Genomic DNA, 28000 nt, shown 5'->3' on the forward strand with positions numbered 1-28000 from the left:
GTCTCCAAGTTCATCTACGACAAATCAGCAAAAGACTTTACCTGAGCTCAGGGTGGGTGAAACGGTGCGAATGAAGCCACTACCAGGGGACCGGACGGGCCTCTGGAGACTCGGATCCTGTGTACAGAAAGTGGCACCACACTCCTACTTGGTCGAAGTGAATGGATCACTGTACCGTCGTAACAGGGTTGACCTTCGGATTACTGAGCCAGCATCTACTCAGATCCCTGATGGTCAAAGGGGTCGCATTACAAAAGACAGAACCCCAGCAAGTCACATGGGGCCTGAGGCACTGGGCGAAGAGCCAGGGGATCACAGGTCAGCCGCTCCCACGCCCATCAATACTCCCCTTAGACAGTCAGGTGATACGCCTGTGCGGGAACCCGCAGTCCTCGCAGACAAGCCCCCTGTCTTTTCACGCTGCGGGCATCTGTCCCAGCCACCAAAAATACTTAATCTGTAGGTTTCCCATTAGGGATTGTTGACAGACAGAGATAAAAGTGAAGAGAGTATCAAAATGTGTTAAGTTGTAACCTGAAAAAATATAAAAATAAACTGTTCATGTTGGAAATTATTACTAGGTTTGTTTTGTTAGTGAATTGACAGCTCCTGTCCTATTTTATAAAAAGGAAGATAGCACAGTGATGCCATCTGTTGGTAAATGTTAATTACTGCAACTATGGGTGTAAGATGGCACAGTGATCCCATCTGTTGGTAAATGTTAATTACTGCAACTGGTTACTCGCATCAACGCCTCTGTCTCATCATTTAACATTCAAACAATGACCTGGAGCCAGTGGGTTTGGCGACGAATATGTAGTGAGGGCCATCCTACGAGAGCATACAGGTCGCAGTGGTGGGTAGTATATGGGGTTTTGCTGACAAAACAGATGGCACTGTAATAGACTACATCCAGTTTGCTGAGTAGAATGTTGGGCTATTTTGTAAATGACATCGCCGAAGTCAAGGATCGGTAGGATAGTCAGCTTTACGAGGGTATATTTGGCAGCATGAGTGAAGGAGGCTTTGTTGCGAAATAGGAAGCCGATTCTAGATTGAATTTTGGATCTTCTTCTGAAAACGTGTGGGAGCATTACCCGGTGACAATCTCAGATCTATAATTTTGCTAGCGAAATTAGCAGGATCAACTTTTAAACTCGGTGTTTACGTCTTTTTCTGCATATTGATGTTCGCACTGATAGCTACCGTTCCCTTCCTGTGTCACGGGAAAGCTTCTTGTCGGTCATGTTGAAGAAAATGCAATGCCAAGTCACGTTAACCGTGTGACCTCTAATGGACAAATGGTAGAACACATTTGATTACTAGGGCCGAAGAACACAGCAAAAAATACATCCATCCAATTACTACAAATTATTTTCATCTGGCAATTGAAAGTATGATATTTTATTTCCCATGAAGACAAATGAGTTCCACTGAGACACAGTACAGCTTTATTTAAGTCAAACTTCAGGCATGTCTGAACTCCTCAGCTCCAACTCAACCTCACAACCTCATTTAGAATGAAAAGACAGAATCAATAGTTTGAAATAAAAAGACAGTCATGTACAAAAAGAGTGTCATCCTCACAGTCACACACATTTAGAAGCAACGTTTTACAGGCAATAGCACGCCACAGTAACATGATCCTATGCAAGTTCAATGCAATCTATGTACAAGTCTTAACATTATGCAATATAACACAGGCTGCTGAACAGTAAAATATGGTAACTTTTTGTTTATCCAAATTTTTATTGAAGCAACATCGAGAGATGGGTACGACCAGAGCCATATATTTAGGAGTTGGGACACAGGTTTCTGCATTATGATGCATTTTACATGACACAACAATATTCTATGGCAGCCATAAACAATGCTATGTAACTGAATGTCTAGAATTAGAACAATAATAAACATTTTAAAAGTTGGCCCAACTCTCTAAAATATATGGCTTTGGGTACGACCCCAGCAGAATCACCAGAGCACTTTCACTTCATGACTGTGGTGAAATGAGTTCCTCTGAAATCACTGTTCCTCCAAATATCTGGGAGAGCATGTCAATCACATGTAATGACAGAAATAACAACTAGTATTGCACAAAATAAACAACAACTGAAAGGTGTAGAACAGAAACATATGACTCAGAGAGGGCCACTTTCAAAGTCTGTGTTGGAAGATAATACTTTGATAGCTTAGTCTTCGTAACCCTACTGTCTGACATCCCTTTCAGTGAGAACCAACTGTCCTAAAGTATGGCCACTATATGATCATGTATAAACATGGGTGAAATCGATAATGTCGGTGACAAACAGAATGACAACCTGCAACACACACTCAGACTATACTGCATTGTACAGGCTGAATGATGTGTTCAAGTTCAACTGGCATAAAGTGAGTAAGTTCAAAAGGAGGTGCAAAAAATAAGGGTTATTTGGTTTGGCCTTGATAATCTCTGTGCGATACCAAGAGGATAAAAAGACAATACAATGACATAAAAGAGCATTAACATGTGGTTGCTTTTAACATAACAAAGTAGCTTCAAAGATGCATACAAAAGATATCCCCAACAGATAAAAGAACAGATTCAGAACAGATTTGCGCTTCTTTCAGAATGGAACAGGTGCTTCAATAGTCTTGGGTGAAAATTATACAGTTCTACACAAATTGCTCGTGTGTGTTGGGGTGTGTGTACAATGGTCTGGTTTACATGTTCACTTAGTGACGGTTAGAGACTAGTGACTCCTGTACAGGGTCTGAAATTTGTCTCCGAATGAATAGGCCGAATATCAGTAAAATAGTAAATAAAATACTCATTAAGTTCTTGAACACATTGCACTGTAGTACAAAACATGAACAAATACAAAAATAAAGAATGTAAAGAAAGAAAAATATATTTCAAGTTTTAAAAGTTTGCTAAAAATATGGAAAAGTGCATTGATGCACCCCATACTGCGCTGTGCGGACCAGTACTGAAATGATCTAAATCAAACACCTATCTGAAAGAAAAACTATAATTTGGCAGGTTTGAGAGCAGTATGTCTATTAAAGTGTTAGTTTACCCTAAAATCTAATTTGATAGACTTAAGTGAAAGTATGGAAACGTCTAACTGAGTCCATATTCCATTCTGTCGAGTTTAACCTGGTTAATGCATTAGGAGAAATCAGCATGCTTCAATTCGAAATGAATAGAAGATATTGGCACAATCTAATTTATATTTTGTTAAGACAGACGTTGAATGTGGACAGCTTGACACTAAAGAACAGAGGTATAGAAACGTTTGACAAACTTTTTGGGTGAGCTATCGTTTTACGGGCATAATCATAATCAGCCGGTAACGTACCAGAGAAGAGAAAGCACAGGCTCAGACAAGATTAGCAGACTAATCTTGTAGTTTTATCATGATAATGCGAGTTTAGGCAGAATGAAGTGTTCGTTTACTTCACATCACAATTTTCACTTGATTTTAACTGCTTCAACATCAGTAAAGTGAGTCACAACACAGCCAGCCTGGCATATGAGCAGCTGTTAAACATTGTGGAATCATGACACTAATAGAAAACATGTTAAATGTATTAGACAACTACACACAGAATCATCAATTGTAAAGCTCCCTATTGTTTCATAGTATATGTTACTTAATACTTTGGGAGGGAGCGATTTTTCAATAGGTGTTTTTGATGCATAAATCAACTAGTATAAAGGGTGTGATATAATAATTGTAAAAATCTGTCATTGGAGGATGAGAGATTAAAAAGACTGTACATAATACATGTATATGTTTGTAGAATATGATCTTTTCATTGTACTGAAGTTTAACTTAATGTTTATACAAAACCAATTTGTGGAGATGCACACAGTCATACAAAAAGTGAAAATAAATACCCACTGAATGTACTTAACACCTTGAATTAAGATGAGGGCGTTAGTCGTTCTACTAGGGCAAAGAATACAAAGTGTGGTCGGCAGTAACTTGTCAGAGAACGTTTTCAGTCTCTCAAAGATATTTGGATCATGTCGTTGGACCTATAGCAGTTACAATACAGTTTAAAATTCCAACATTACTACAGAAAAGAGGTATCCATTTCAAGCATGTACAATGTCATATGTTCTACTATATACATGTATGTTATGACGTACCTAAAGTATGTAGCAATAAATGGTGAAAGTGCTTTAAAAAGGTTTAGCAGAACAATTTAAAACCAAACATTTGAGTGCACAGTACAGTACACACACCATCACTTACATTACTGCACACAGGGCCAATGAACAGCCACCTATCTGTCAGGTCAGTGTATTGGAAATAAGAGTCCCTCTAGGCGGGCTGCAGCACTGTGTACAAACAGACTGGGACCATATCTGTATAATACTCACTTAGGAGGAAATCATCACCAAACGTATGCTGCTCAACCTCTCAATTTTAATGAAATGCAACTTCCTCTCCAAAACTGCCTTTCTATTTCTGTTTCCATAGATATACAGTGAAGGGGGCTGTGGATAATACTGATGCCTCCCCTCTTCTTCTGTGGTTTACAATGGAGCCAATTATGTACACAATGGAGAGTGAGACTGGGGAACTGGCGAATGGAACTTACATGTAATGATGATGTGATGTCATACCATTACACTATAAGCCATTATAATTCACCTTAATACAGAAGGACTATATTCGCAAGGAGATCTGCGCATTGCTAAACACCTAAACAAACAATAATACACCACTCACCAAGATGAAGTGAGATAATCTGTCTGTAAACATTAACAAAATATATATATATATATATATATATATATATATATATATATATATATATATATATTCATCTATACTCATAAGTATATCAAAAACCGGTATAAGGAATGTCGGAATGTAGTGTGTAGTCCTGAAAATTGCACAAATCTGTTTTTCTTCTCGTTGTGAAAGGAAAGCTAGATAGGGATAATAGATCATGTTTGGAGTGATGAGGGTTGCAGAGGAGTGTTGGGCCTGGCTCTGCTGTCTCATCAACACACAGCAAAGCCTTCTAAGGGTGTGAAACGGCACCTGGCCTCTGGCAACGGGCGCCAAGCAACCCCAGCTCACAGGAAGTAAACAAAGAGAAAAGCAGCATGATGGAGGGAGGTTTACACCCCCTCTTCTTCCCCCTCACTGAGTTATTCAAAGTGCTGATTAACCAAGAACATAAGAACACTGAGTTTCCACGCCTCTTGAAATGACAGAATCATGAAGTGTTGAAACTGAAACACTGGGTGTTTGGGGTGATGTCAGCGGCCGAAGAGAAAGGCAGGGCTATGGGCACACCTCTCCATCTCCCCTTGCCCTCTCCTCCACTCCCCCTATCTTTAGACACAGAGGAGCTCTGCTCCGATTTCTGGTATAGAACAACTCTCACCGCTCACACCAGCCCATGGGAATCTCAAGTGTAACTGGTGGCTGCAGTTCTGGTCTCTCTCACCTGAGGGCACATCTCTAATCACACCCTATTCCATAAAGGTATAGTGCTACATTTCTAGTGCACTATATAGGAATTAGGGTGCTATTTGAGACAGCTTCACTCTCAGTCCTATTGGCTGTGCTCCTCCTCAGGGTCCTGTGGCTCCTCTTTGACGCTGACCGTGCCAGGGGGGTGTGTGTGAGTCTGTGCAGGGTTGGTGTTGGGGCCCAGGGGACTGAGGGGGTTGTGGTTGGAGCAGCAGGGGCGGCCCTCTAGGGTAGAGGGGTTGAGAGCCCCCCCCTCATGTTCCCGGCAGAAGGAGCGAGGGCAGAAGTCACAGAGGGACGAGGCTAGGACACCACACACACTGCAGTCATGCCACGGGCACTCCCAACGGCCTAAACACACACAGAGGAAAGGTTACTACTGACTTATAGACACACACACACAGACAGACAGACAGACAGACAGACAGACAGTGCGTACCATATGGAGGTTTGGTGAGGTTGAGACACAGCAGGTGGTAAGCTTTAGGACAGTCCTTCTTGTCACACATGACCAGCTCTCCTCCCTCTCCACAGCAAAAGCAGATGTACTCATGTGTGTGTTTCCCTTCCGGTCGCAGCTTACGCTTTTTGGGCTTCAGTTTAGCGTTCCTCGCCTTCTCCTCCTTCTCCATCACCACCGCACTCTGATGGATGGACAGACAGAAAAACAATGTTGTTTAACAATCTGCTCAGAGGGGACATTCTGAAAAAGTACCTAGTTAAAGCTGAAAGAGAGAGGAGTTATCAGCCCTGTTAGGCCAGCTTTTATATCACCAGAGTAACTAACCCTTTAGGTGTTCTCCGTGATTGAATGTAGACCCTGCCACATACATCTCGTGTCTGAGCCGTTGAATTGTGACAGCTCAGACACGAGATGTATGTGGCAGGGTCTACAGTTGATCACGGATTACAAAAAGAAAACCAGCCCCATCGCGGATATCGACATCTTGCTCCCAGACAAATGAAACAACTTCTTTGCTCGCTTTGAGGACAATACAGTGCCACCGACACGGCCCGCTACCAAAGCCTATGGGCTCTCCTTCTCCGTGGCCAGCGTGAGTAAAACATTTCAACGTGTTAACCCTCGCAAGGCTGCCGGCCCAGACGGCATCCCTAGCCGTGTTCTCAGAGCATGCGCAGACCAGCTGGCTGGTGTGTTTACGGACATATTCAATCGCTCCCTATCCCAGTCTGCTGTCCTCAAGATGACCACCATTGTACCTGTACCCAAGAAAGCTAACGTAACTGAGCTAAATGATTATCGCCCCGTAGCACTCACTTCTGTCATCATGAAGTGCTTTGAGAGACTAGTCAAGGATCATATCACCTCCACCCTACCTGACACCCTAGACCCACTCCAATTTGCTTACCAACCCAATAGATCCACAGACGATGCAATCGCCATCACACTGCACACTGCCCTGTCCCATCTAGACAAGAGGAATACCTATGTAAAAATGCTGGACTACAACTCAGCATTTAACACCATAGTACCCTCCAAACTCATCATTAAGCTCGAGACCCTGGGTCTCGACCCCGCCCTGTGCAACTGGGTCCTGGACTTTCTGACGGCCACCCCCAGGTGGTGAGGGTAGGAAACATCTCCACCCCACTGATCCTCAACACTGGTGCCCCACAAGGGTGCATTCTCAGCCCTCTCCTGTACTCCCTGTTCACCCACGACTGCGCGGCCATGCACGCCTCCAACTCAATCATCAAGTTTGCAGACGACACTACAGTGGTAGGCTTGATTACCAACAACGATGAGACGGCCTACAGGGAGGAGGTGAGGGCCCTTGGAGTGTGGTGTCAGGAAAATAACCTCTCACTCAACGTCAAAAAAACAAAGGAGATGATCGTGGACTTCAGGAAACAGCAGAGGGAGCACCCCCCTATCCACATCGACGGGACAGTAGTGGAGAAGGTGGAAAGTTAAGTTCCTGGGTGTACACATCACAGACAATCTGAAATGGTGCACCCACACAGACAGTGTGGTGAAAAATGCGCAACAGCGCCTCTTCAACCTCAGAAGGCTGAAAAAATGTGGCTTGTCACCCAAAACCCTGACAAACTTTTACAGATGCACAATCGAGAGCATCCTGTCTGGCTATAATACCACCTGGTACGGCAACTGCTCCGCCCTCAACCGCAAGGCTCTCCAGAGGGTAGTGAGGTCTGCACAACGCATCACCGGAGGCAAACTACCTGCCCTCCAGGACACCTACAACACCCAATGTCACAGGAAGGCTAAAAAGATAATCTAGGACAACAACCACCTGAGCCACTGCCTGTTCACCCCGCTATCATCCAGAAGGCGAGGTCAATACAGGTGCATCAAAGCGGGGACAGAGAGACTGAAAAACAGCTTCTATCTCAAGGCCATCAGACTGTTAAACAGCCATCACAGAGAGGCTGCTGCCATCATACAGACTCAAATCTCTGGCCACTTTAATAAATGGATTTAATAAAGATATCACTAGTCACCTTAAATAACGCCACTTTAATAATGTTTACATACCCTACATTACTCATCTTATATGTATATACTGTATTATATACCATCTACTGCATCTTGCCTATGCCGCACAGCCATTGCTCATCCATATATTTATATGTACATATTCTTATTCATCCCTTTACATTTGTGTGCATAACGTAGTCGTTGTGAAATTGTTAGATTACTTGTGCGCTCCACTCGCATTAACATCTGCTAGCCATCTGTATGTGACCAATAAGATTTGATTTGGACAACAAGGCAGACAAACCATGGACAGAAGGGATCTGCTACGGTGAGACATCAGTAACATGTTACTTGATTCCTACATGATGCTGTCATAATGAGAATGTGGGTGTGTCCCGTACCGTAGGCCGCACCCCCAGGAAGCCAGAGCAGTTCTCAGCACCACAGTGGCACGACGACCTTCTGTTACCCATAAGGTCCAGATTATAGTTAAACGTCAGCTCAGTGCCTGCGGAACACACACACAGACGATTATAGTTAAACATCAGCTCAGTGCCTGCAGAACACACACACAGACGATTATAGTTAAACGTCAGCTCAGTGCCTGCAGAACACACACACAGACGATTATAGTTAAACGTCAGCTCAGTGTCTGCGGAACACACACACAGACGATTATATAAACTCAGCTCAGTGTCGCGAACACACACAGACGATTATAGTTAAACGTCAGCTCAGTGCCGGCACACACACAGCGATTATAGTTAAACGTCAGCTCAGTGCCTGCGGAACACACACACAGACGATTATAGTTAAACGTCAGCTCAGTGCCTGCAGAACACACACACAGACGATTATAGTTAAACGTCAGCTCAGTGTCTGCGGAACACACACACAGACGATTATAGTTAAACGTCAGCTCAGTGCCTGCAGAACACACACAGACGATTATAGTTAACGTCAGCTCTCCGCGGACACACACACAGACGATTATAGTTAAACGTCAGCTCAGTGCCTGCAGAACACACACACAGACGATTATAGTTAAACGTCAGCTCAGTGTCTGCGGAACACACACACAGACGATTATAGTTAAACGTCAGCTCAGTGTCTGCAGAACACACACACAGACGATTATAGTTAAACGTCAGCTCAGTGTCTGCAGGAGACAGGAGATCGATCAGAGAGATCAATCAACAAAGATACAGAACGTGTGTGCTGCTCTCCTCACCAGCCTCCATGTCACACAGGGTGAAGAGGCCTATGCGTATGTCTCCGTTGACAGTCCATTTCTGTGTCTCACAGTTGGGGCTGCAGCTGTGGTTAATGAAGCGAGAGGAGTTCCCTTTGGGCCCGGCATCTATCACCCGGTCCTGAACACACACACACACGCACAGTTAGACATATACACACCGTTAGACCCCCCCACACACAGCCAAGAGACGCACACTACTGAACAGCGAGAGAGACAAATATCTTAACAGATTCATATACATACTATGTATTACCGGTCATGAGGTGGTGTCTATTAAAGGCGCCCATTTCAGACTACTGGGACACAGTCTAAAATGTCATTACCTTGGTGAGAGTGAGCATGTAGAAGTCGGTCACGTGGTTCTCATGAGCGCGTTTGATTCGTTGCTGGCACTCCTCTGAATCTATCACCTCTCCCACGTACTCTGTCACAAAATCTCCCTGCGGAAGAGGCACAGAGCACATACAATACACATCAATACTTACAACAAAGCACACCTGTGGTGTTATTAATAATCATCTCTGATCTACACATAACACAGGTTCGGTTCCATTTTGGTCTTTAGCCCCGTTCCCTAAGCCCTCAGCCTGTTCACAGATCTGAAAGGTTTGGATGCGTTCAAACAATATGACAGGCTAGGTGGAACCCTCACAATGCTGCTAATGCCAATCAATTTCAAAGGACACCTAAAGGGTTAGGGTCTAGGGATAGAAATAGAACCAGGCCCCACACTACGTCCACTCCAGTGGCCCTCACTCACCTTCCTGAGGGCCTGGTTGGTCTTGAGGCCCCAGCCGCAACCCTCTGTCTTAATGACCTCTGTCTCAGAGTACAGACGCTTCGAGAAGCATTGGTTCTCACAGCTATCACCTGCTGGACACACCTAGGACAGGAAAACAGGGCTGAATAGGGCTGCACACGCACACACACACACACACACACACACACACACACACACACACACACACACACACACACACACACACACACACACACATACACCAACCTGTGAGTGACACTCATACTGCAGCATGCGGTTGAGACATTGGGAGTCCAGGCTGCAGGGGTGTTGGTCTGTGGGCTTACAGTTGCATCGTGGGATTTCTGACAGGTCGGCTATGTGCACCTGCACCTTTCCCACTGGCTTGTTGGACTGAGAGAGACATGACAACAATGTCACAATGAGATATAAAGAGGTCTCATTCAGCTCATTCCATTTTGTTCGGCAAAGCAAGACTTTATATGGCAGAAGATTTGTAGGGCAGGGGATGTGTTTGTAGGGCAGGGGATGTGTTTGTAGGGCAGGGGATGTGTTTGTAGGGCAGGGGGATGTGTTTGTAGGGCAGGGGGATGTGTTTGTAGGGCAGGGGGATGTGTTTGTAGGGCAGGGGATGTGTTTGTAGGGCAGGGGGATGTGTTTGTAGGGCAGGGGATGTGTTTGTAGGGCAGGGGATGTGTTTGTAGGGCAGGGGATGTGTTTGTAGGGCAGGGGATGTGTATCACAGGAGGTTGGTGGCACCTTAATTGGGGAAGACGAGCTCGTGGTTGTGGCTGGAGCGGAATCAGAGGAATGATACCAAATAGATCATACACATGGTTTGATGCAATTCCATTTGCTCCATTCCAGCCATTATTATGAGCCGTCCTCCCCTCAGCAGCCTCCACTGGGGTGTATATAGTATGACTGGATGTATTACCTTGATGAACTTGTATGGTGAGGGTTTGCGTGAGTTGCGTTCCTGCTCCAGGGCCTCCCTGCTCTCCCTCTGAGCCTTGAGCTCCTGGAACCTGCGAGCAGCCTCCTCCAGAGCTGAGACACACACACACACACACACACACACACACACACACACACACACACACACACACACACACACACACACACACACACACACACACACACACACACACACACACAGACAGAAGGGATGGAATTACACTGTGCTTGTCTCACACACTCAGGGTCAAGGCACTATCATTTCACTCAAGAACCAATAGTCCATTTCATAGTTTCCCTTGACGATTCCCAATCTATTGTAGCACAGGGCACAGAGTACAGAGCCCAAGGTGGCCTCACCTTTCTTGAAGGTCTTGTTGATGTTGATTTGGCCAGTGACAGGGGTCTTGTCGTTCTCCACGTAGGGGAACACACGGCCCTGGTTGATCCAGTAGTAGTCATGGGAACCAAAGAAGAAGACGGGGAATTCTCCGATGTCGTGACGGAGCGTCTGGATGTTGGGAGGCACCAGGCGAGGGTTACAGATCTCCGCTGGCCACCACCTGATGTGGACAGACAGGGGACAGCATGGAACATCAGGAAAGAAAGAATGCTACCAGTCCCAAAGTTACAGCTAGCTATAAGTGGTGGTGGTGGTGGGGGGGGGTGCAAAGTACGGCCCGCTGGGCACTTCAATCTGGCCCAAGAGACATTAATACCAATTTATTTTTTTCCCATTTTTTATCCCCAATTTCATGGTATCCAATTAGTAGTTACAGTTTTGTCTCAACGCTGCAACTCCCGTACGGACTCGGGAGAGGTGAAAGTTGAGAGCCATGCATCCTCTGAAACACGACCCAGCCAAGCCGCACTGCCTCTTGACACAATGCCGGCTTAACCTGGAAGCCAGCCGCACCAATGTGTCGGAGGAAACACCGTACACCTGGTGATCGTGTCAGAGTGCATGCACCCGGCCCGCCACAGGAATCGCTAGAGCACGATGGGACAAGGACATCTCGGCTTGCCAAAACCTCTATTAAGCCGGACAACGCTGGGCCAATTGTGCGCCACCTCATGAGTCTCCCAGTCACGGCCAGCTGTGATACAGCCTGGGATCGAACCCGGGTCTGTAGTGACGCCTCAAGCATGGCGATGCAGTTCCTTAGACCGCTGCGCCACTCGGGAGGCCCCCACAAATACATTTGAACAGAAATGCGTCCCTCTGTTGAATTTCAAAATCCCGATGTGGCCCTCGAGTCAAAAAGTTTGCCCACTCCTGCTCTAGACAGACTGGTTGCCTCCCACAATGTACCAATGCTCCAGCTTACACGCCTGTAGAAGTTCCGGCATCAGTTGGGACAGAGAGGACGAGTCGGAAATGGGAACATTTGATGTTTATCCATTACATTTTTGGGAGCATATGCAAGTATCTTCATTTATTTTTGACATATGTTTACTCTACCATTAGTAACCTCCTCTCCAACATATTTTAGGTGTGCGTCAACTCATGCTGCTAACCTGTAGTTTCCCAGTTTGACCCAGACGATCTGTTTGTAGTGGGGTTTCTTTCCTGCCCTACACTCCCTGCAGGACCACGCCCCCTCTGGCATCTCCATCTCCAAACACTCTGGGTGGAACGACGCCGGGCACAACGCACAGCACAGCAGCTTCTCTCCTGCAGGGGTGTGCGTGTGTGTAGAGAGAGAAAAGAGCAGCACAGGGTTAGAGAATGTACTTCCACACCTGGACACTAGGGGCCACCACACTCTAAGCCTCATCCTTAGGCATGCCAATCATTCAACCACTTCACTTTACACTGTGAGCAATGCTTTGCCCAAGTAAGTAATATAGTCTTCCAGAGAACTAGGTGGAGCCATTGTGACATTGCATCCGCTCGTTTCATGTGTATGAGAAGTGGCTAAGGATAGATATCTCTTGAGTCTTTCCCAAACGAGAATCATTTCTAACTCCCACAATATAATAAAGATTGCTTTATGTAGATGAAAACTATGCTGTTGTGGACACCATTTTGATAAGAGAAAGCAGTGTTGACATTGCTGAGGTCCATTGCAAGTGTAATGGAATGTCTGACAGGCAGGTTTAGAGTACAATGCCCATTGTACAATCACAACACATGCTATAGCACCCATGATAATAATACATCTGTAAATAAACCATAAATCACAAACAAACTATTACCAAAACAACAGAACGGCACAAAGCTGCCATGCACTCCTGCTTGTAAAGGGGGATGTTTCACTTCCCTGCACCACTGTACTCCACATAGTCTTGGATGGAATCTCATTTAAACAGCATGTGGTTGTGAATGTGTTTTAAATGTCAAATGGGTAATATCGTTGATGAGTAATAATCACATTATATGTCAACTAGAAAGAAGACTGTCAGCATTTTATTCAAACATTGATTTCTTCATCGAATTGATGTGCTTGTGAGGAATAGTAGAACTGCTATGAGCTATAACCTATCACAATCAATATTTCTTGGAATAATTAACTCCTTAACAAAGCAAAACCTCAAAACGAGACAGCAAACATCCAAGACAGATCGCAGTAAAGTGAGAGCAGCAGATAAATGAGGGACAATTATTTTCATTCAAAAACAGAACTTAGCAGTCATCAAAATAACACCATTAGATTTAGTCTTTCAGATGAAGACAGGATCAAAGTACTAAAGCAAAGAAGTTGTGTTCCTCCAGCAGCAACAAGCCCTCAGACAGACAGGGCGTAAAATAACCGTGTTTGTGACTTCAGCAGCAACAAGCCTTCAGACAGACAGGGCGTAAAATAACCGTGTTTGTGACTTCAGCAGCAACAAGCCCTCAGACAGACAGGGCGTAAAATAACCGTGTTTGTGACTTCAGCAGCAACAAGCCCTCAGACAGACAGGGCGTAAAATAACCGTGTTTGTGACTTCAGCAGCAACAAGCCCTCAGACAGACAGGGCGTAAAATAACCGTGTTTGTGACTTCAGCAGCAACAAGCCCTCAGACAGACAGGGCGTAAAATAACCGTGTTTGTGACTTCAGCAGCAACAAGCCCTCAGACAGACAGGGCGTAAAATAACCGTGTTTGTGACTTCAGCAGCAACAAGCCCCTTACAGGGCGTACAATAACCCAGTGAGACAGGTCATCACCCTTTCCCAATGTTGATGATGAAATCGGATGATGTTATGTTACAGTGTGCTATGGTCCGCTTGTACAGATTCTATTTTGGGTTTGTGCAAAGTGTCCCATTCCACCGTTTCACAGCGACGAGCTTAATGTCGGTAACACTTTGTTAACGTGGGTCCTGTTGAACCTGTGCATGTTAAGATCCCTGACAGGTTATTTTAAGCCCTGTTGTAACATTAATAGCAGCAGATTGTCTGTTCACACTTTAGAGGCAGAACCAAGCAATAAAGAGGAATAACAAATCAAATGTGGGAAGTCTAGACACATTCAAACACACATACTAACATACATACACACGCACCAGTAGGAAAAGGGAGAGAGAGTAAAACAGTTATGTTACCTTTCCCAATATTCTTTTTGGTAGCTGTCCAAGAAGAGGGAATCATAGGTAATTTCAACTCAGCACGATTTGACTCAGTCAGAAGGTAGTGGGACTTATAGGCATATGAACTTAATATGATGTCAGTAAGGTCCTGCACTAACAGTCCTACACAAGACACACAGGAAGAGATGGGGTGAGCCGCAATCAGACTACAGTACCCATGATTCCACAGGAAAGAAAGAACACATACGCTGTTAGAACACATCAACGAGAGAGAAAAACTGAGTAATAAATTAAATGAAAGAGTCGTCCAAACAGAATACTATAGATATACAGTGCACTTCGCTTATAAGAAATTGAGAATCAACTGCTTTTAGTAACCATGGGGACAAAGGTCACTAATACATTCACAAACAGGCAAATGCATCATAAGTGAAGGCTCAATGACATTTTTTCCTAACACAGACAGAGCTCAGTGGACCAGTACTCTCCTCCTCCTCCTGCTGCTGCTATGGTGTATCTGAGCTCAGCTAAGCCTCTGTGGTCTCAGCGAGAGCATCACACATCAATTATCTCTATGGGGATAAATAAAGTATTATAGAGTTGAATGATTAGAGAAGACTGGATTAGAGGGGATCAGAGTCAGAGAGAGAGAGAGGGTCACAATTGGCAGGCCATGATCACAGGAACCAACATGAATGGAAGCTCTAGCTAACCCTGAGAAGAACAGAAGGAGTTGGTTAAGTTGTCGCTATGACTCTAATCACTCAAACGCTTGCCTAAGGGGCAGGACAAAGCAACATCCCTCTCCCCTGCTGTCCTCCAGAGCCAAGCACTGTGAAGCCACGGGGCTGAATCCGGAAGCTTCCCTTAAAGAGAGAGTGGGTCGGGGCCCTGGTCAATAGAAGTGGACTATATAGCGAATGGGATGCCATTTGGGAAACAGAAAAGGTGAGTGAGTCAGGGTGGGTACCCCTACAGGAGGTCTAAAGTGGGAGATAGATCTTACCTCGGGCACAGAGGAAGCACCAGGTCACGTTGACGGGTGAGGAAAGGAGGCCGTTCCTCTTGGTGATGCCATGGCTGCTGCAGATCATGATGTGGTGGGTGAGGACCACACTGCCCGCTGCCACACAGCTGTCCCCTGTGTGGTACGCCACCGGGCAGCGCAGACAACGCATCATACGTCCTAGGGAGGGGGGAGGAAGGGAGGGAGGGAGAGAGACTTTAACACCTACAGTATTTGAAGGAGCATTTTAAAAGCCTAACGTGGCTTCCTCTCCTTCATCTAGACCAGTGTTCTGCCCCCTACCTTTGGCAGCTTGGTGCAGGTCTCTCTCCAGGCAGCAGGTGGTGCAGGTATGTTGGGGGCAGTGGAAGCCCCTGCCCGTACCAACCCCCACAGTGCCAGGGAGTTTGTGCACGCAGTCATCATGGTAATATCGCCCGCAGCCAACCACAGAGCAGCGCAACACCTCCCCTCCCCCCGTCTTACAGCTGAAACACGAGTGAGAGCCTAGAGAGGAGGGATGGGGCAGAGAGAGGGAGGGAGAGAGTGTGTGTCAGAGACAAAGGGGTGAGAAAGAGGTGAGTGCCAGTCGACTTTTCATTCCTCCATCAGAGAAATCTCTCAATGTCTGCATTAGGCTGCCGGGCTGAAATCACACAGAGAGATTTGTCTGTAGGGTAATTTGCATAATCAGGGCTTGAGCAGTATTTTCTCTGTTCACACTCATAGCTTCATTAGCATTCACAAAGTAGAAGGATGTGTCTTGGAATAACTTGAATAATCCTTTCAGCCATTTCAGCCTAAAGGATACTGTAAAGATGAAAGGAGCAATCAAAGACAACTTGTCTAATGGTTGTGCAGGTCAAGTAACGATTAGGATGTAAATGCATAGTGTATACATATGTCAAGTAACGATTAGGATGTAAATGCATAGTGTATACATATGTCAAGTAACGATTAGGATGTAAATGCATAGTGTATACATATGTCAAGTAACGATTAGGATGTAAATGCATAGTGTATACATATGTCAAGTAACGATTAGGATGTAAATGCATAGTGTATACATAGGTCAAGTAACGATTAGGATGTAAATGCATAGTGTATACATAGGTCAAGTAACGATTAGGATGTAAATGCATAGTGTATACATAGGTCAAGTAACGATTAGGATGTAAATGCATAGTGTATACATAGGTCAAGTAACGATTAGGATGTAAATGCATAGTGTATACATATGTCAAGTAACGATTAGGATGTAAATGCATAGTGTATACATAGGTCAAGTAACGATTAGGATGTAAATGCATAGTGTATACATAGGTCAAGTAACGATTAGGATGTAAATGCATAGTGTATACATATGTGACATCGTGTCATGTCTCACCATTTCTACATTCCAGACAGGTAAATGTGCCCTCAGGTAGGAAGGTGAGGCCCAGACACTCCAGATGGAACAGCTGACAGCAGTCCCCCTCACACGACACCAGACCCTCTCCATACACCTCACAGATCTACACACAGAGGAAGAGTTATCACCAATGGGGTATAAAACTTTTTTTTTGAAATCAGCTATTTAAAAAGACACAGAGAGCAGAGAGACAAAAAAGTAGGAAGAAACACAGACAATAGGACAAGGGGATGGGACAGGAGACCTCTTGGCCTACCTGGGAGACAGTGTCCCTCTTGGCCTACCTGGCAGACAGTGTCCCTCTTGGCCTACCTAGCAGACAGTGTCTCTCTTGGCCTACCTAGCAGACAGTGTCTCTCTTGGCCTACCTGGCAGACAGTGTCTCTCTTGGCCTACCTAGCAGACAGTGTCTCTCTTGGCCTACCTAGCAGACAGTGTCTCTCTTGGCCTACCTGGCAGACAGTGTCTCTCTTGGCCTACCTAGCAGACAGTGTCTCTCTTGGCCTACCTAGCAGACAGTGTCTCTCTTGGCCTACCTAGCAGACAGTGTCTCTCTTGGCCTACCTAGCAGACAGTGTCTCTCTTGGCCTACCTAGCAGACAGTGTCTCTCTTGGCCTACCTAGCAGACAGTGTCTCTCTTTGCCTACCTGGCAGACAGTGTCTCTCTTGGCTGTGCTGCTTCCTTGTCTGGACAGACTGGAGTCCACTGACTGGCTGTCTGACGCGTCGGCATCTACTGCTGCTGGGCTGTCCAAACTCTTCCCAAATAGACACTACATAGGAGAGAGAGCATGAGTGAGTGAGTGTGTGTCTATCTGTCAGTGTGTGTGTTTGTGTGTGTGTGTGTCTGTTTACCTGGGGGTCGTTGAGGCCTCTAGAGTCAGAGTCGGATGTGTCTCTGTACTGAGAGGAGGCCATCTCTACGTCTGTGGAGGCTCTGCTGCGTTTCTTCAGAGGCTTACAGGCATCCGAGATCTCACTGGCTCCTACACACCACACCACACGTTAACACACACCTCCACAACACTGCTTCCCCCAACACGTTAAACAAAGCCAGTATGCTTAGAGCAGGATGGGAAAGAGAGTCATAGGACAGAGCTGGAGTCTCTACCTTTCTGTGAGCCTGTTCTCAGAGTGGTCTCAGGAGCCATCTCAGCCTGCAGGGAGACAGAGAAAGCGAGAGAGGGATGTTGAATATCTTTATGTTGTCTTGTAATCCTCCTCTAGAGAACAGAGTGAAAGAACATGCTACACTACAGAGGGGAACAGAACAGTAGGTGGTAGTAGCAGGGTGGTACCTGTTCCTTTTTGGTCTTCTTCTTGGGAACGGCCTCACAGCCTTTCTCTGACTCAGATCTGCTCCTCACTGACCTGCGCTGCTGCTTACGCTCCTGAGAACCTACAGGAAGGAGACACCTGGTTAAACACCTGGTTAAAGGTCTGATCTGTGGGGAACATATTGGGGAACATATTCACACTAACACAATATTTACATATTCCAGCAGCCATCACCAGAGGACCCAGAAAACGTCCAAACACATGTGCATACACACGCATGCACAAACACTGCTGTAGAAGTGTTATGTACCTGGTGGGGTGCTGTGCTGAGACCCAGGAGAGGAGGTGTGCTGTGCTGCTTGCTGGTCACTTCTCTTCTCCTCCTTCTCCTTTCTCTCCTCTCCCTCATCACCCTCTTCCTCTGGACTGGGTTCTGGCTTAACTCTACAGCCCTGCTGGAGAGAAAAAAAAACTCCACTTAGAAATAAATGCTTCAATTCAGTTTAGAGTGACAACAACATTTAACACCATTGTCAACTAGGATGTCTAGACAAATAGAGAACACCCACCTCTGCCTCCTCTCTCTCCACGTCTCTCCCCACCTCTCTCTCCCTCTGTGGTGAGGGCAGGGACTTCCTCTGTAGCAGAGGCCACATTTGGTCACACTTGGTAATCTTTACATTCAGTTTCTTCATTGTGATGGAGAGAGGCAGCAGCTTCCTGGCAGCGGCTGTCTTCCAGGCCCGTACCGGGGCACAGGACTCCTGGGTTCCCCCTGCTTCAGACTGGGTCTTCCGGGCTGGGGGGGATGGGCTGTCCAGGGTCCCCGCTCTGGTCCTTTTCTCCCTCCGAGGTTTTGAGGTCGGCTGGGTTGTCTGCATTAGGAACACTACACTGCCTACGAGGCTGTCTTCTGGCTGGCTCCGCCCGGTCCGGTGATGTCACTGCTCCTTCTTCTTTCTTACTGGTTGAGCTGGAGGAGCTTTGGGTGCGGCTGGCAGCCCTGACAGGGGTCTTCTTGGTGGGTGGGGGGGCGTTGGGGTCGGGGTCGACATAGATGAAGGTATAGTTGTCAATGCGTTCCTGCTGCGTCATCAGGAAGGCGTCCTCTGCATGGCCGACGCCCACCTCCCACTGAGCACGCTCTCTCTGGGGGAAGGGCTTCATCAGCTGACACACACACACACACATACAATTTACATTACATTGTAATCATTTGGAAGACACTCTTATCCAGTCAGTGCATTCAACTAAGTTTAGTAGGAAAAAACAAGCACATATCAGAGTTATTAAAAGTAGACACTTCTTAAACTACATGACCAAAAGTTGCTTCCATTCAGTCACAAGAGCTTTAGTGAGGTCAGGCACTGATGTTGGGCGATTAGGCCTGGCTCGCAGTCGATGTTCCAATTCATCCCAAAGGTGCTCGATGATGTTGAGGTCAGAGCTCTGTGCAGGCCAGTCAAGTTCTTCCACACCAATCTTGACAAACTATTTCTGTATGGACCTCGCTTTGTGCATGGGGGCATTGTCATGCAGAAACAGGAAAGGGCCTTCCCCAAACTGTTGCCACAAAGTTGGAAGCACAGAATAATCTAGAATGTCATTGTATGCTGTAGTGTTGATTTCCCTTCACTGGAACTAAGGGGCCAAGCCAGAACCATAAATAACAGCCCCAGACCATTATTCCTCTTCCACCTAACTTTACAGCTGGCCCTATGCATTCGGGCAGGTAGCGTTCTCCCGGCATCCGCCAAAACCAGTTTCGTCCGTCGGACTGACAGATGGTGAAGCGTGATTCATCACTCCAGAGAACATGTTTCCACTGCTCCAGAGTCCAATGGTGGCGAGCTTTACACCACTCCAGCCGTCGCTTGGCATTGCACATGGTGATCTTAGGCTTATGTGCAGCTGCTCAGCCATGGAAACCCATTTCGTGAAGCTCCCGACGAACATTTCTTGTGCTAACGTTGCTTCCAGAGGCAGTTTGGAACTCGGTAGTGAGTGTTGCAACTGAGGACAGACAATTTTTACGTGCTTCAGCACTCGCGGTCCCGTTCTGTGACCTTGTGTGGCCTACCACTTCGCCGGGCTGAGCCGTTGTTGCTCCTAGATTTTTCCACTTCACAATAACAGCACTTAAAGGTTGACCTGGGCAGCTCTGGTAGAGCAGAAATTTGACAAACTGACTTGTTGCTGTTGGAAAGGTGGCAGCCTATGACGGTGCCACATTGAAAGTCACTCAACTCTTCAGTCAGGCCATTCTACTGCCAATGTTTGTCTATGGAGATTGCATTGCTGTGTGCTCGATTGTATATACCTGTCAGCAACGGGTGTGGCTGAAATAGCCGAATCCACTACATTTGAAGGTGTTCACATACTTTTCTATATATAGTGTATGTATCAGAGGAACATAAACACTTCACCAGTTCAATTCCATACCCAGTACTTAACCTACAATACCATATACGTATGTACATGACTACATAAATCCCTACATAAGTCTCATGTTTGAAGAAAAGTCATGGCACGAGCTTCCAAACATGCCAGCCCTTTCCCTGTTAAAGGGTAACTCTCAACCTCAATTTTAGCCTTTGGCCAACCCCTTCAAATAAAGAAAAAATGCATTCAGGTGAGAAGTTGTGGGTGGGGGGGATTTGCTCATAAAAATGTATTTTGTGGTTAGGTAAACATAGTTGTACCTGATCCCAACACCTTCTCACTAAACCATACTTACCAGAAGTCCACTGGCATGCTCTGATAATAAAATGATGTGCATCGCTAGCAAATACGGCCCCGGACAGTTAACTCACAGTGGTACGGCGCCGAGATCTATTGCCACTTAAGGTGTAACTTTGAATCCCCCATGGGGCACAATTTTTTGTTGTTGAAATGTGGACACATTTATTGCAGTATTGTGTTGGGACGAAAAGCGCAATCCTCACCTTGAAAATGAAGATTAGGGGCTCAATTCAAATTGGTCTTGGGTACTGTATAAAAACATTCAACTTCTACGAAGGCGACCCCTTTCACAGGTATGCTTTCACTTTTCAGAATTAGACGTGTGTGAGCATGGGATGAATATTGTAAATAAAGGATTTGAAAATATATATATATATATCTGGCCCATGTGGGATTACAACTCACAACCATTGAACTATGAGCCAACTGTTTTAGCAGACTGCGCCACCAATCAGTCATAATTGTTGAGAAAAAATACAACGAGTTGACATGATCACCATTGTCATCTATTTGTTGTTACGATGGCTGCAGCTACGAATATAAACGTATAATCTTCATAGCTCACATTTATTTTTGTTTATTAAACGGTAAGCAAAAACATTGAATTTGGTCATATGCGGAAATGTGCCTTCCGGAAAGTATTCAGACCCCTTGACTATTTGTAAATGTTGTTGTTACAGCCTTATTCTAAAATGGATTAAAAAGATTTTTTCCCCCTTATCAATCTTCATACAATAACCCATAATTGTCACGTCCTGACCATAGTAAGATGTTATTTTCTATGGTAGAGTAGGTCAGGGTGTGACAGGGGGTGTTTTTCTATGTTTTGTATTTCTATGTTCATGTTCTAGTTTTGTATTTCTATGTTGGTTTTGTTTTTGATGATCTCCAATTAGAGGCAGCTGGTCCTCGTTGTCTCTAATTGGAAATCATACTTAAGTAGGGGTTTGTTCCACCTGGGTTTGTGGGAGATTAATTTTGAGTAGTGTATTTCACCTCTGTGTCACGGTTTGTTGTTTTGTTTTTCAGTTTATTTATGTATTGCATAGTTTCACAGTATAAACAAAATGTGCCTTTTACTGATGAGTGGCTTCCATCTGGCCACTTTACCATTAAGGCCTGATTGGTGGAGTGCTGCAGAGATGGTTGTCCTTCTGGAAGGTTCTCTCATCTCCACAGAGGAACTCTGGAGCTCTGTCAGAGTGACCATCGGGTTCTTGGTCACCTCCCTGACCAATGCCATTCTCCCTTGATTGCTCAGTTTGGCTGGGCGGCCAAGAGTCTTGGTGGTTCCAAACTTCTTCCATTTAAGAATGATGGAGGCCACTGTGTTCGTGGGGACCTTCAATGCTGCAGAAATGTTTTGGTACCTTTCCCCAGATCTGTGCCTTGACACAATCCTGTCTCGGAGCACTACGGACCATTTCTGCGACCTCATTGCTTGGTTTTTGCTCTGACATGCACTGTCAACCGTGGGACCTCATATAGACAGGTGTGTGCCTTTCCAAATCATGTCCAATCAATTGAATTTACCACAGGTGGACTCCAATCAAGTTGTAGAAATACCTAAAGGATGATCAATGGAAACAGGATGCACTTGAGCTTAATTTTGAGTCTCACAGCAAAGGGTCTGAATATTTATGTACATAGGTACTGATTTTTATTTTAAATACATTCATAAACATTTCTAAAAACCTGTTGGGGTATACCTATGGGGTATTTTGTGTAGATTGATGAGGAAAAACATTTATTTAGCCCATGTTAGAATAAGGCTGTAACGTAACAAAATGTGGAAAAAGTCAAGGGGTCTGAATACTTTCCGAATGCACTGTATATTGACACACTCCACTTAACAAAACCATTGCCCAATAATGTCCTGTCACCCTCTTTTATAGTGAGCCTTGAGGTGGTACCACCCAGCACATCTAGAAGGGAGTGGATTTTATTCTGAACCCCTCTCTTGAGATGACATAGAGCAGGGTTCCCCAACTGGCGACCCACGGGACACACTTGGCCCGCGGGTGACTTTATTTGGCCCCCCAAGTTTGTTTAGCAAAAAATATATTTATATATATTTATTTATTTATTTTTATTGCTGGGCACAAAATACTGTAAAAACACCAGCAAATCAGCTCCAAGTGATTTTATTTTGGAAATCTGTTCCAAAGTATTCCCACACATAGTGATATACAAATGCAAGCAAGGTTAGAAATGATTATGTTTTATCCGCTCAAGAAAAGATCAATCCACAGTTGAATCTAGTTGATTATCCCTGAAGTAGAGGCACCTTCTCAAGGTGCCTCTATATCAATATTTCAACAGTAGAGTTGGACCGCCAGGAGCAAAAAGAGCTAGATTTACTACTAAAAGTCCAAAATATATTACTAACTGTCAAAATGATGACCAGATGACATGTTTAACAATAACTAAGTCTAAAACATCTGCTTTTTGATTATTCTTTTTTCTTCTTCATTAAAGTTACTCTTTAAACCAGTGTCCAGATTGTGAGGAGGGTATACTTGTCAGGCCATGCAGTGCTGTGTCTCTACCTTGTGTCTCTCTGCTGTCTTGGTGGTCTTGCGTAGAGTCTCAGCCTGCAGCTCATCAAACTGGTGTTCTCCCTGGTACATGACCACTCTCTTCTCATGAACCCAGGCCCGCTCTGCCACACTGCCAAAGAACTGCACATGGTACTCTCTGTGACCTGGAGGGCCAGGAGGGACACAGGCAGACAGCAGTTAGAGGCTTTTAAACAGTTATGTCTATAAGTGCTGTACTGGAGTGCCAAGTCTAGGTCCAAAAGTCTTCTCAACAGCTTCTACCCCTAAGCCATAAGACTCCTGAACATCTAATCAAATGGCTACCCAGACTATTTGCATTGCCCCCCCCCGCCTTCACGCTGCTGCTATTCTCTGTTTATTATCTATGCATAGTCACTTTAACTCTACCTACATGTACATATTACCTCGACTAACCAGTGCCCCCGCACATTGACTCTTTACCTGTACCCCAGGTATATAGCCTCGCTATAGTTATTTTACTGCTGCTCTTAAATTATTTGTTACTTTTATTTCTTATTTTTTACTTATCTATTTTTTACTTAACACGTATTTTTCTTAAAACTGCATTGTTGGTTCAGGGCTTTTAAGTAAGTATTTCACTGTTGTATTTGGCGCTTGAGACAAATGAAATTTGATTTGATTTTAATTTGGGCAAAAATGTATACACATTTTATGCTCCATGACATGCTCCATGACAGCAGTTGTGTGTGTGTGTGTGTGTGTGTTGTGTGTGTGTGTGTGTGTGTGTGTGTGTGTGTGTGTGTGTGTGTGTGTTTGTTCACCTCGGGTGTTGATGCGTGTGTGGACGTTCATCTGGGGGTCACAGGAGACCATGCAGGGCCACCAGGGGTAGGTACCCACTTTGGCCCACACCAGGTCCCCCACCTCGTGGTTCTTATAGCAACCTGTACCTGTTATCACTGTAGGGTACTGCTTCTGGACCTACAGTACAGGAGGGAGAGAAAACACACATACTCAATTAACAAAAGAATCAGATGGGTGTATGCAATCGCCCACTAATCCCTTATTTTCAGATGTCTGAAACTGTTGAAACAATTACTCTTCGAGTACTGAATAGTGAATTAATCGCACTGGATGATCTCAACCAACAAAGAAGGCGCAAACCAACACTTGCCTTAGGTGCCTTGGGCTCTGCTTTGATGGGGGTCTTCTGTGGTTTCTCAGTCTGCCCCACAGGCAGCTCCCGTGGCTGGGTCTGGGACTGGGTGTGGGTCTGGGGCTGTGTCTGGATGTCCCTGGCCTGCCCTATAGTTTCCCCCTGTGGCTGCTCCTGATCTTGCTCCTGCCCTTCTTCTTGCTCCAGCAGCCTGGCTGTATTTTTCCTCTTCTCCTTCTTCGTCTCGTGTCTGCTGTGGGTCTGGGAGTCCTCGCTGGCCTGGGACTCCTGCAGTAGGTCTCCACACAGCGCAGACTCAAACAGCTCTCTCCCGTTCTGGTACGTCTTTATGATCTTCAGTTTGATCTCTGGAGAGCTGGTCTTCTTCAGGATCCCGCTGGAGGGAGCAGGGGGGGTGTGAGGGGTGTGTGAGGAGGTGCTGTCCAGCAGGGAGGGGGGAGGGCTGGTGGAGGGCAAGAGTAATGGGGGAGGAGGGGGGAGAACGTGGGACATGAGGTGAGGTGGTGGGGGGAGGTGGTGTTGGGAGGGCAGGGGCAGAGGGCTATGAGGGTAGGGATGTGGGTGAGGTTGAGGGTGGTAGTGATGAGGATGGTGGTAATGAGGGTGATGGAGGTGGAGGTGGGGGTGTGTGTGGTGTGAAGGTGGAGGAGGAGACAGAGGGGAGCAGGGTCTCTCTTGGAGGACAGGGGCCCTCAGGACCGTTCCCTCCCCAGGCATGAGGCAGTGCTCTCCGTAGCCCCGGATGGCCCCATAGCCGTTGGCCGAGCCGTTGGGAAACTGGGGGTACATGGAGAACTTGGCCTGGGGCTCGTACAGCCCCAGCCCAGGAGGGTAACCGTTGGAGACTGGGGGCATGTCCTCGGAGGCCGAGGGCGGGTAGGAGAACTCTGCTTCCAGGGCAGTATCGTAGGAGGGGCCTCCGCCCTCATCGCTACCGGTGTCGTAGGCGCCCTCCTGACGGATGTTGGCTGAGTCAATGAGCTGAGGGGGTTGCTGAATTGTATTTCCCATGATCCCTTGCATGAAAGAAAAGGAGAAATCCATTGTTGTGCTCCTGCATCCTTAACTGTCCTGTTCTCTGGCTGGACCTGGAAGAGGACAGACACATCGGAGAGGGCTTGATATATTGATATGGGTTGATATGATGTTAGAAAGGATGTGACTGAAAGAACAATCAGATCTACTACTGTGCATCTATCTTTTTTAATCAAGGTTAAGAAATGTTTATCAATCATCCCAGGTAGAGAAATAATGTGACTTACAGTATAAAGAGATAACAGAACTGTCTATATATCTAATCTAATCCTACTGGTAAGGAAAGGCACAGACTGTTCTGACGAGAACTTGTGCGATATTCTCTTGAATAAAACTGATCTAAATGTTTTCATGCTTGAAATCCATTTCCCATAATAAGACCTAAGAGCTCCCTGCACAGTGTGCACTGAATTAACAAAAATATGTCTGCTGAACGCTTTGCTTTCCCCCATCATTTTAAAGGCTGGCCATCTCTCATTAACGTTAATGTTATAAAGTTGTTATTAGTGTCCTAATCTTAAACACTATTAGTGTCCTGATACTCAACTGGTAAATGTTCACGTACAGTTAGATGACCAAAATAATAAAAATGTAGATCAAGATCATCACGCTATGAGATATAAGTTTTGGGAAACACTGACTGAGTGAGCTAGGCTGCCACAGACGTCTCAGGGGCCACAGTAACTCTGTGTAATGTCTGTATAATATGAGAGATCCCTGCCAGTAGTGGAGACATCAGAGCCAACCTTTGAGTGCCAAAGAATGCAACTCATCACTCAAACAGCAGAGGCACAATTAGCAGTTCTGAACGACTCATAATGATTGCACGGTAGTAGGCAATGTTGTGGTTATTTAAGTTAACCGCTGTTAACCTTCTGACCTGATCAGGAAAAACCCTCTTATGATTGCCTATACAGTCAGAGTGATAGCCTACAGTTTAGGGCACAGAGTTTTTCCTGGTCAGTTCAAGCTGTATAAATAGACTGTGTGGATCTAATAAATGCCTTTGTTTTTGCCTCTGCCAAAATATGAGAAATAATTCATTTCACTTCTAAAAAAATCTTATTGTTTGATCTCAAACCATCATGAATAAATGCAATATACTATTAATGTGTAGGCAGGCCTTACACATTTCACTCAGTCAAACGGCTCTAGATGTGAAAGCATAGCCTAGATGGCCAAGCTCCCATGCCCTGGGTGAGACAGAAGTACAGGGATAATACAGTGATAATTACAGTAATAATACATTGATTCCGAAATTGAACAGTTAAATAAAGTGTCATAACGTTGTTACATGCACAAAGTAACCTTGAATCAGTGTCCTTTTTTGTGTAGACTAAACCTTGATTTGATTGAGATTAAGCAGCCTTTATTGCCATTCACAAGGTGATATAAGGGGAAATTCATTCTCATTAATATGTATCACAGCTACTACTGCTGGATGAGAATATAAAGTAATGTAGATCACGCAGTCCCGCTTTGTATACACGAGTTGATACACTGTAACACTGGGGTCACTTTATTGAAGAAAACGACTCTCACACAGACTGAAATATTGTTACATAGTACTGAGTGATTGAACTGCATCATTAGCAGCCGTGCTGTGCACTGGTCTGCTGCGATGTTTTTATCTAGCTAGCGTAGTTAGCTCTCATGAACACTAGCAAATGAAATATCGTTTCAGTATAAAAACACGTATCTAAAGCCGAGACGATGTTGTTGCATTCTGACACGTCCGCAATGTTTACTCATGTATGTTGACATTTCAATATGATGCGGAAGACTAGAAACAAGATGGCAAAGGAAGCTATACATTGTTGCCAATATGGCTGCCTTTGCCCCTTTAAATCAAATTGTCTATCGTGATAACACCTCCATCATTCGTTTGAAGAAAATGTTGAAATATAAACCTAAATCCACACGGCGAAAACCTTTGCTAAATGCACAGTTAGGATGTCAGCAAGCTGTTTATCAATGAGAAAGATATAGAGAACGGAGAACGAAAGATGCTGTGAGAGTCGCGAGATGTATTAAAATAAAATGTCAATACCTTCAGCGTGTCCCATTCTAAACACATACACCAGATATCTGCGCTTCCTTGTGCAAATTACAAAAAGTGATAAAATAAAAAATCTGGGGAAAATATTAGAATGCAGGCCTCTCCGTTTCTAACGCAATTCATTAATAGGGGCAATTTACGGTCACTGCTCGGTCCCCATGTCTTGTCTATTTGCTGTAGAACCTAAGGCCTAGTATTTTGCGGAATCTTGGTGGGAATGATCTCGCCCCCTTATGTATTTTCATTTTACTGGCTCCCTCTTCCTTCAGCTGTAACAAAAGCACCCTGCTTTGGGCCTTGTCTGTCTCGCTCAGCGCCAAATCACAAGCTCCCGATTGGCGGG

General features: G+C 45.2%; 1 protein-coding gene across 1 annotated transcript; it reads right to left on the bottom strand.

Annotated features, from left to right (window-relative positions):
- Positions 1-1428: 1428 nt before the first annotated feature.
- Positions 1429-27983, bottom strand: LOC106580439 (histone-lysine N-methyltransferase NSD3-like). Its single transcript, XM_014161500.2, is given in 25 exon segments — positions 1429-5828; positions 5917-6121; positions 8340-8446; positions 9170-9311; positions 9517-9633; positions 9954-10076; positions 10200-10346; positions 10891-11003; positions 11271-11473; positions 12429-12585; positions 14442-14588; positions 15433-15612; positions 15736-15939; positions 16820-16946; positions 17492-17617; positions 17700-17830; positions 17956-18001; positions 18143-18243; positions 18433-18574; positions 18692-18938; positions 18940-19292; positions 23414-23568; positions 24208-24367; positions 24561-25651; positions 27649-27983. Coding segments are annotated over 24 exon segments (4749 nt in total). The 5' UTR covers positions 25608-25651; positions 27649-27983; the 3' UTR covers positions 1429-5559.
- Between the last annotated feature and the right edge of the window lie 17 nt (positions 27984-28000).

Source organism: Salmo salar, chromosome ssa20 (genome assembly GCF_905237065.1).
Source record: "Salmo salar chromosome ssa20, Ssal_v3.1, whole genome shotgun sequence".
In the NCBI taxonomy this organism is placed as follows: Eukaryota; Metazoa; Chordata; class Actinopteri; order Salmoniformes; family Salmonidae; genus Salmo; species Salmo salar.